Consider the following 10,660-nt stretch of genomic DNA (forward strand, 5'->3'; position numbering starts at 1 on the left):
GCGGGCCAGCCAGGACATTTATGGTGTCGTGCTTGGACAATCTCCTCTAACAAGTTATGTTAGTGTTCCTCGCCCGCTTAATTGACTTGTTTCACTTCCAGCTTGTGTCTTTGTCAATTGTCTTACTTTCTAGAACGTGAATGGCCAACTCGTGGGGGAAGTGATATTGAGTGTGCATGTCAGAAAATCATTTCAACAAGGTCTCCTTTTTCTTAGCCAGAGTCTAACGGTGTTGCTCAGCCTGCCAACAACACTTGCGAGAGGCGCTGCCAAAGTACATTTTGCATGACAACTGAAGGGTACCTATCCATAGTAATAACACGTCCGTGACCCGCTTTCATCAAAATACCCCAAGGATCGAGACTTAATACACGCTAATATGCCCCCAATCGCCACAATTTCACAGAGCGATCAAGTAATTGCCACTTATCATAAGCTAACGCGCTTAGCTACTGCTAATATGCGCATCCAACACAATGTAGCTCTGCTTCCCTTTTGGATGTCGTGTTTCACCCCGTGTGGTAGGCACTCGCGTGAAGCAACCATAAATTAAAAAAGATTTAACCCCAGAAAACTATGTTCGCACATGAAACATAAACACTTAAAAACTCATTAAAACAAACTTTAAAAAAAAATACTCCCTTGGTGCCTGTTCTCACTCTCGCACTCACAGTTCAATCAAAAACAATCAACATTGTATAGTATAACGAAAGCTTAATGCTCATGTAGAATGCAAAGTGCCATAAACGGGCTAACAAAAATTAGCATAGCTATTAGAGTGATTAAATAACTTCAAATAACCGCTACTTTAACACACGTGGAGCAGCAACACATACAAACAGAGCATCTGCCGATACTCACGGGCATATATTCTCTCCGCTCTGTGAAAAAAAAAAGATTACTGGAGAGATTTAAGTTATGTATGGAAATAATATGCAGGGTATGATATAAAACACATGAGTCCATATACAGTACAATATTCATGATACAGTAGGCCAATAGACACTCATGTTTCTTTCATGAGTGTGCTGCCGCGACCATTAGCAAACATAGCAACAGCGATACATGGATGGCAGGTCGAATCGAGCATTAACACACGTGACCCTCGCCCTATCACCTTCTTTACATCACGGGCACACACACGCACACGCGCGACACACACACACACACACGCTTGAGCGACGAAAGCACTCCACATTCGTGTGAAGTCGTATCACCTTTTGAAACACAAAGTTTGACTTGAGTCCTGCGCGGCCCCTTCAGATTGTCACAACTCGGCCTTCTGCTCATTTGAATGCCAAACTGACACACACGCACGCGCGCACGCACACACACACACACACACACACAAACAAAAGAAACCCTCTCCTTCCCCAAAGGCATCACCAGCCACTTCTCTGAATAATTCACTGGGCCTGCTTTGTTCATCGATCCCCCTGTGCTCACGCCACACGCACACACACACACACACGCACGCACACACACGGACAGATCTGTCTGTTAACACGGGAACACAAGCAGCATGGCAGGCACCTTCATCACAATTCACCACCACGCTTGACTTTTAGCTCCACTCAGACCTTCGCAGCACTGCAGCGGTTGTCAGAGTGCTTTGTTTCATCTTCATTAGCGCATTGAACATGTCCAACGAATGCAAGTTTAAAAAGCGACTTTCAAAATGAAGCGCAGACATGATTGCTCCTAATGATCCCGCTGCCCCTTTGAAGATATTCCCAAGCAAGCTGCAGCCCCCAAAACGACGCGTTCGCAGACTTTCCTCCTTGACCTTTTCTGTCGCCATCGTTATTGCCCTGCCCGCGCTCGTGCGTGGCATGATTATACTCGGGATCCACCGAGATCTTTTTGCGCATACTTGATTTTGTGACACTGCTGCAGGAAAACACCTTCAGTGGTCCTCACTTCCTCTTCCTGTGAGGCGACATTTTGTTGTGGAGATGGATGATTCATGAAGGACTCCTCCGATGTGGATTTGGAGGAAGACTGTGTTTTTATATTTTGCACTGAAATAGAAATGACATTTGGAGACTCGAGTACACACACAGCGAACACAAGAACAATTTTCTGTATTTTGATGACTCACTTTAGCTGTGCCAGACTTGCTGTGTTGTAAATTTCTGCAGCATTAGGAATTTGCTCCCCTCAAAAACAAAATTGTTTTCATACATTTTCGTGTATTTACTTTGACAAATCTCCTTTGCAATCAATGGCCCACATTTGCAGTAACATTTTCGACCACCAAGTGTTGTACCAGTAACAATCACTGAATTAAATGTTCAAACTGTGCCTAATGTTACAGTAGTCAACTTTTTTTTTTTTTTTTTTTTTAAATCTAGTGAAGTACAATTAAGTACAGTTCAGTTGTATTTAACGTTTAAGTACAATACAATGAAGTTTCAACATTTAGGCACAATTTTTATTACTCTTTTTATGTGCAGTGCATTTTGAGTCATTATTTACAGTAGTTTGTTATTTTCCTCTATTGAAGCAAAGTGGTAAAGGGGAGTTTACAAAAACAAACACAATCTTGTGCCTGTATTGTTATGTCGTACTGTACTTTATTTATTGGTTAACACACACACAAACATACAGAAAGAAATACAACCAGTCAAGTAATATGGTAATATTTAGTTTTATTTTTGTATAGATGATTCGCAGTTATTACTTATAATACACCAAATTACAGTACAGTACAAGAATTGAGGACGATGCTTGTTCAAAAGTCCCACCAGAAGCCCACATAACAATTAGAAATGAGGGGGGGGGGGCAAAGGCCGCCATCTGCCTCGAAACGTTGGCTTGAAAGACTGAGAAACCAGCCATCATATATATATATATATATATATTTTAAATATGTATTCAGTCTAGCATGTCTCAATGTACCCTGACACCACATTTCCCCCCAATTTCCATACGATAAACCAACAAATCGATGACAGAGAGGCAAAGGTTTGGCATATGTATACTGCATTTAACAGTACATTACAAACAAATGTACAATCTCATCATATAGACGTATTGTGTGTGTGGAGGGGCCGGCCGACGGTGGAGCGGTTCCGTTCTACGAGGGGTACTCGTACTCCTCGGCGCTGCGCCGTCCGAAATCCATCCAGCCCATATAGTCCCTGTCCGCTATCCGGTGGTTGGCGCCGCTCGGGCCTGCGCCTCTGCTGTTGGCTGACGAGTTCCGGCGCACGGAACCTGCTAGATGTCGGGAATGGGTGTTATAGCAACAATTCAGATTGTTGGAAATCGTGAGAACATTCCTTTTAAAGTTGTTTTTAATCATGTGATAGTGAAGTTCATCGCAGTGCACTAATGCACCCGCAAGCCCTTGGCATCGATCATGGTAATGTCATGGGTGAAACCTGAATCCCTATCGCTGATTGATGCTTTTTGCTGCTCTCTGTCATCGTTAACTGACTGTCCACGAACCAGCCACAACATTCGCTACACCCTTTCCCTAGCAGAGTCATTCAAATCAGACGCAACGATCAAACAAGTCAAGCGTTCCATATGCAAATTCACCTATATTCGCAGATTTGGTTTTTTTTCAAGAACGTATCCTCTACTGTATTCTTCGCTGCAAAACTCATCGATTCACTCTTTTGAAGTGAGGCGATTAGCTTCGTTTCGACAAAAATAGCCCAGACCCCCACCCTACCGTTGCTCCCTGCTCACCATGCATACCACCACCCTCACTCTCCATTCCAGCAGTTTTGTTAACCTCTTTGTTCCCAAAGTCCGCACTACTTTCAGTTTTCTAGCCCCGAACGTCTGTGCAGCAAATAATAAAACTTACTTCATTCATCCCAATATTTTCCTTTAAAAAGTGAGTGAGGGATACTGTAAATGATCGCTGCACCTGGTTTGGTTTATTTTTGCCTTACCTGGATAAATAAAAGTTTTTAAAAAGTTTGTATTGTTACATATATGCATATTGTGTGTTGAAATGTTCCGAGGAGGGGGTGTAGAGGTTATTTTTGATTGGGAAGCAAAAACATTTATTATTGTGGTTCTAGACGTGCACTGCATCCCTCCCATAACCAAAATATTAGGAACACCTTGCAATAGCTGCACTGCACTTCATAGAAGTAAATCCCAACGAGTGTGCTTTGGGAAGTGATCTAATTTCAGTAAACTGGTGGGAAAATGATTTATTAATGTATCTTTGTTCATCTAGCTATGCCAGTGATGTATATTGACAGGCAGAACAATGCTCTTCCACTAGCAGCTACGTAATTACATAATTTTTGTGACATTTTTAAAATGCGTGCCTTGGCTCGATAAAGGTTGGAAAACTCTGCTCTATACAACAACAATCCCAAATTCGAAACCTGTCGACGGCTGTCGTCTTGGAAATCATAACCAAGGTGTACTTAATACTGCGGCCTGTGAGCAACCGACAAAAAGTTTATTTATTTTTATCAAGATTGAAGTCAAGCAGCATTTCGGCATGTGGAAATGCTCCGCTTTCACCCCACCCACATCCTCCTACGCAACACACACATACACACACACAAAGTACAACCTTTCAAGTTCCCTCGTGTGCTGAGAAGATTGGCTGCAGAAGGCTCGACAACGACACCTCCCACATCGAAAACATGCAAAGCGAACAGCAAGGAACAGGACTCCGTGCAAATAAACACACAGACGCACACACGCACATACATATATATATACATACACACACACTGCGACAGAGCCTAAGGAGATGCATAACAATTTCACCGTTGACATGTTATGCTCTAAGTTTTCTTCTCAGAGTTGATCACAATAGTACAGTAAAATAATATAAAATGTGTGTGTGGAAGGTTTTCGGTAAATTCTTGTAACCATCCGTGGGAGTTTAAGATGGAGAATTTGGGAAATATTCCAAATTGGAAACTTTCCATGGGAATCTTGCGAATTGAGGATAATTTAATGGTTAGGTATCTTATTCAAGCATGAATATATACATTTTTGTTTGTTTCATAAGCAGACATCCATCCAAAATAGATAGCTCTCCTGGCCCACATGTGAGGGGATCACTTTTTTTCTTTATTGCTCTTTTTTTTTTTGCACTTTAATAGCAACACAAAGAAAAAACAGTGATGACTCATAACTAAAACGAAATTGTAAATTGGGGCACTCATAAGGCATACAAGGCCTCACTATTGCACATCTACAGTATAACAAACTAAATGGTGTTATTACATCGTTATAAATCAGTAATAACACCTTTCATCCTGCGGTCTTTTCAGTAAGAAGCCTTCATTTGGCCCTGATGTATGAGGACACATTCTCTCTTGCTATCTGGCAGCCTTGACAGCATGTCAAAGCCCATCAATTTCCCCCACACCCTTTGCCAAGACATCAGAACAGCATCAAAACCAAACGTCATCGGCTATACAAGGTCGTTCTTTTTTTGTAGTGATGCATCAAAAAATAAAACTACATGAATTTTCATCAAGAATGAGTGTGGGAAATATACCAGTGTGTTGCGGAGAGGCCGGAAGACTAATAATCACACTTTGGAACCACAAAAGCTTTCCAGAGCCACTAATTTGTTTTAAAAAGCTGCTCAGGACTTCATGGGGCCAGTAATTAGTGAGACTGATGTGGTGGTGCAGGGTGGGGATGAGGGGGGTGGTATCAAGGGAAGAGCACTTGTCTCCAGTAATGAACGACACATGCCACATGTTGCCCCCCAACCCCCCCCCCCCCCCCGAAGGAGGACACCCACCTTTCCTGGAGGAAAGGAGTCTGGCCAGCAGCTCGCCGAGGTTGGCCCGCGAATCGCCATCTTCCTGGGACACGGGGAGCGCTTTGAGTTGGGGTGCAGAGCGGCTGTATCGGAGATGGGACTCCCCCAAAGTGTGGGTGTCGGCTTGCAGATGGGCTGTGTGCACGTACGCACACACACACACACACACACACACACGGAGGCAGATGTGACATCACGGCGGTCGACATTGACGAAGAGGGGGTTGTGTACCTTCTTCAGAGCGGGGACGCTGGTCCTCGTCCCCGAGATGGGCGGAGAGGGCGAGCCCTGTAGAGCTTGAACACAGGACCACCAGAAACACACACACACTCAGCCCTGCAGGCATCTGGAACACACGCACACAAATGGGCAAGTTCAGAATACACGACAAGCATGATGAGCATGCATTTAGAAGTCAAATGCAAATTAATCTAATTCAAACATGATCTCATTTAATCGAGTATGAATATTTTTGCTTTCCTTCACGCGTCCAGACATACACTCTCTGCTGGCAGAGACAATAACATTAAAAAAATAACAACATAAAAATAAGAAATATTTTTTAAAATAATGTACATACATTCTAAATAATATATATATATATATATATATATATATATATATATATATATATATATATATATATAAACTATTAAATAAAATAACGTGTTTTTCCTACCTTGAGAAAAGAGGTTTGGTTGGTTCAAGGGAGTGTGTGAGCGTTAGGAGAGCACTTCTCCGATGAGTGGGAAGGATGCCCCTTTTATACTCTCTGCCGGTATGTGTGTGCGTGTGGTCACAGGCTGGACCGTGTGTATGTGTGTGTTTGCGCAAAGTCTAATATGGCTGTATTTGTTCCTCAACTTCAACAATTCAAGCGTGCAATTGGGTTTTATTGTGTTTGAGCGTCATAAACAGCAACACGATGGGAGCTGCCTTGTTGACTTGCACTTTCAGTGTGTCGTGTGCGTGCATGTCGTGTGCGTGCACGCTGTAATTCAGTTAAAGTATAGATACTTGTGTAAAGTACTGATTCATGGTGTCTTGACTTACAAAATTTATTTTGTTCCATGACCACACTCACAACTCAAATCCCTAGTACTGTAGCTCAAATCAAATCTCCCCGTTGAAATGAATGGCAATGCCATTAATCCGTTCAAACCACCCATAAAAACCACCATTTTTTTGTCATGGGTTTAATAAAGAAAACAGCAGTGTATTGTAAAACATAAATATAAAAACGTTCAATATTCCCAAAATACACGAGGTCCAAAGCGAATAACGTTTACGGCGTGTGAGCGAAAGCACGAGTGAGCGTTTCGCATGGATGCCAGGAAGCATAGTTCGTGGACCCAGGCTATAATTTGCCCGAAAAAAAAGTTGTTTGGGAACTGATTTGTTAGTGGACTAAGGTTCCACTAAGAGGTTGCACCTTAATTGCTCCATTTTTGCACTTCACTGGAAGCAGTGAAGGGTCTGAAGCGCAAGTCACTGGTTGCAAATCAAGGCAAATATATGTCAAGTGATGGCTAAAGTATTTTGAAAAACTCATTCTGAAGTCAAGGCACTGAAGTGAAGGTCTTTTTGTGCAACACCGTTTTGATAACTTGGCACACCAACAACAAAAGTGTCGTAAGCACATAATGCTCTTGCTGAGAAGAAGAAGAAGAACAAAAATCACATTACATATAATTTTTTGTTTTTTCTATTTGTTTTTTTACCCCGAGTGCTAGCTAGCTTGCGTTGGCGCGACTTTTGTGTTATCAAACCAACGTGTGACGAGCCGACAAAAATCAAACTATTTTCTCGCCTAGTTTGACAAAGTAAGGATCAGAAAGTACCGACATGTTTTCAAATGTAGGGAGTAAATGTAAAAGACATCATTTAAAAAAAACAAAAAAAGATACCTGTTCAATCTAGAGTAACAAAGTATTTGTATTGAGCTAACAGGCGACTCTGCTCCAGCAGACGTTCCGGCCATGTCTCCCCCCGCAATGTCTCTAGCCGGCCACGCGGGATTAACCGGGCCCATCGATCACGCTGCGAATCTTTGGGCCACCAGTCGATGGCTATTGATCAACTGTAGCCACTTAATGTTTTTATGAACAAAGCAAACAACCTGTTGACGGGGATTAGTTGGCGGTTTCTCCCGAGATAGCGCGCTCTCTCATTGGAAGTCTCTCACTGGTTTCATTTTCATTCAAAATGGTGCCACGAGGCCCTCAACGTCAATCAGCCCCACGACCCAAAGGTCGCACAGAAAGCCGCTCGCAGTGAGAAAAATGTCGTGACCTCAGTCAAAAAAGCAGAGCCGATGGTGATAAACGAATTAACACCAGCATATGATATCGAAATCCCTAGATTAGCGGTTGTGAGCGGTATACAGCATGACGTCACAACAAAGCTACTGGACTGATTCAATAAAAGCTTTGATGGGAAGTTATGACTGTATTGATGCGTCATTGCTTTTCTGTCTGTGAGCTTTTCTCGCCGGCCAATAAAATGAATGTACTGTACCGCGTACTGTACCGCCAAATGTTGATACTTTTCAACAAATTGAGAGAAAAAAAAAATCCAATCTTTTGGTTCTTATAAGCCTCTCTTGTCCCCAACAATGCATACATCTACATCAACATCTTGTTCTTGCGCTAATTGGTGCATCTCATGAGAGTTCGACTATAAAATCAAACAAGAGGATTGCAGTTAAGTTCAGTGAGCTGTCGAGATGACTCACGCCTGCGAGGTCGTGATCAGCCACTGTTACACAGCGCAAGTCGCTATTAGAGTCGCCCAACAGGAATTTTACAGTCTTTTTCATCATCAGCAGCCGACGATTGCACAGGAAGTGCCCGAGAACTTCCATTCATCCGTTTTTTGTTTTCCTTCTCAACTTCGACATTCGGAACATTCATGGCTGCTTGTAAACGGGCTGTAACGTTGCATCCGGTGTGGGAGGTGAGGCCACGCTTGTTGGGAATGGAATTCATTAACCGTGTGCTGTGGGAGGTCTGCCCTTTTTATTGGGTTTATGCACTCGCCAGACACTTTATTAGGTACGCCTGCGCAATCCAATGCATATGTGATGCATTGAGAGGCCTTACTTTCCAATAATGTGTTCTTTAGCGTTACCTTAAAGGGTCAAAATATTAGAAACAGCTCTCGGTATGATACATACAGCCACAATCTCAATTTTGATAACGCCAATCCAAACTGAGCATTATCTTTTGAGTTAGATCTCACTTTGGGTGCGCATTGCAAAGGTGGGTAGCACGTCTGCCTCACAGTTCTGAGGTTCAGGGTTTGATTCTCGGCTCTGGCCTTCCTGTGTTGAGTTTGCATTTTCTCGCCGTGCTTGTTTTTGTTTTCTCCGTCAAAAAATTTAATTTTTTAAATTTTACAAATGACATGATAATGCATCCTTGGTTGAGGTGCATAATGTAAATGATGAATAAGACTTTTTTAAAAAATATACAACATGATGTACACTAAGACCTTTTTTAACAGACATGATTTATACTTTTAAAAAAAAATGTATTCCAAGAAATATTTATTTTTCAAAAGACAAGTATATCATAAGACCCCCTTTTTCATTGACATAATGGTGCATCCTAGATGATGTATATGCTGCTGTTCTTATCTATATTATTGTACTTTATTTCTTATTCTTAATGCTCTGATTTTACACTGCTTTTAACTTAAGAGTACACTATTTTGTTTCTTTTGTACTTGTACTAAAAAATGACGAATGAAAAAACCTTTGACCTTTGATGACTACTGTAGTAATGCATTTTTACAAAGCATGATGTACCATAAAAACGTTTTAACAAAGAGGCATGATGTGTAAGAATTTTTTTTAAAAAACAAGACATAATCTATGCAAAGAAATATTTTGTTTGAAAAATGGCATGATGTATAGTCGGACTTTTTTTTAAATAACGTGAAATAAGATCTTTTTAATTAATAGAAATCATGCATACTTTTTTTATTTTTCATTTTTATCTCAAATCAGCTGGGATAGGCACCAGCTCACTTGCGACCCTAATTGAGGAAGCAATATATGCTATGGAAAATGGATAGATGCACAGTATAGAATCTGAATCTTGGTGTACCTAATGTTAGTATATTGGCTTGCGTGTCCTCGGAGCAACCTATCAAACAGCTGTTGCCCTATTTTTCTATTTAGCAATTAACTAATTGCCTCGAGAGAGAAAACCCTCACACAAACCGTACTCATAAAGAGAAATGTCCAGAGACCCCTGGCTAAGGCGATTTTCTACAGCTTTAATAGAGAGTGTGAGTAAACATACTAAATAATGCAAACATCTATTAAAGTATTTGTCACAGCAATGGCATCTCACAGGACCGTTTGAGCATAAGGTTTCAATCTATTGGAAGACGGGCGTGTGTGTTTGTGCGTGTGTGCCGGGCTCAGCGTGAACGTCACTTCGAACATTCCATGCAGCACGCCCATGTGTTAGCGAGCTATATGAAGAATATCTATATGTGGATTATAAAGGGGCTACTGGCACACTGTGCTTATATCTCAACGATTTCACACGGCAAAAAATAATCATTTCATTTAAATATAGTAAGACATGCGAAATATAAAAACTAATATTTTTGCAAAACTTTGAGGGCATCGTTTTGGTGAGAATCTGGATAAATTGCAGATGATTTATTTTGATGTTTCACGGTATGGTCACAATGACTCGCTCTTGACATTAAAACTACAGGGTGAGAAATATAATGCAATATAATGAGAATAAAGTTGAAATATGAGAGAAAAAAAATATGTTTTATTATGAGAAAAAATATGAAAGACTATGAGGAGAAAATGCAATATTGTGAGAATATGGCAGAACATTTTGTCATGAGCGCAAGCTACGGTGGCAGCGA

At 41.3% G+C, this 10,660-nt stretch overlaps 1 protein-coding gene across 2 annotated transcripts; it reads right to left on the bottom strand.

The window, feature by feature from the left end:
* Positions 1 to 2,644: 2,644 nt before the first annotated feature.
* cckb (cholecystokinin b) lies at positions 2,645 to 6,720 on the bottom strand. 2 transcript variants are annotated; one of them, XM_061664794.1, is made up of 4 exons: positions 6,444 to 6,720; positions 5,996 to 6,110; positions 5,744 to 5,899; positions 2,645 to 3,219 (listed from the first exon to the last, which is right to left on the bottom strand). In XM_061664794.1, exons 2-4 carry the CDS (start codon positions 6,108 to 6,110, stop codon positions 3,080 to 3,082), a joined length of 411 nt encoding a protein of 136 aa, XP_061520778.1. In that variant the 5' UTR covers positions 6,444 to 6,720; the 3' UTR covers positions 2,645 to 3,079. The 2 variants fall into 2 exon arrangements, with proteins under 2 accessions (XP_061520778.1, XP_061520777.1); XM_061664793.1 differs by having other exon boundaries at positions 2,645 to 3,222.
* Positions 6,721 to 10,660: the final 3,940 nt, after the last annotated feature.

The sequence above is a fragment of the Phycodurus eques genome, chromosome 20 (genome assembly GCF_024500275.1).
Source record: "Phycodurus eques isolate BA_2022a chromosome 20, UOR_Pequ_1.1, whole genome shotgun sequence".
NCBI classification, from domain to species: domain Eukaryota; kingdom Metazoa; phylum Chordata; class Actinopteri; order Syngnathiformes; family Syngnathidae; genus Phycodurus; species Phycodurus eques.

Bases quoted from the DNA above. Each gene is read 5' to 3' on its own strand.
- cckb (XM_061664793.1), bottom strand. From the start codon at position 6,110: ATGCCTGCAGGGCTGAGTGTGTGTGTGTTTCTGGTGGTCCTGTGTTCA. The intron at 5,900-5,995 runs GTACACAACCCC...ACGTGCACACAG, and splicing joins GCGTCCCCGCTCTGAAGAAG to CCCATCTGCAAGCCGACACC. The intron at 3,223-5,743 runs GTGGGTGTCCTC...CCCGACATCTAG, and splicing joins ACTCCTTTCCTCCAGGAAAG to CAGGTTCCGTGCGCCGGAAC.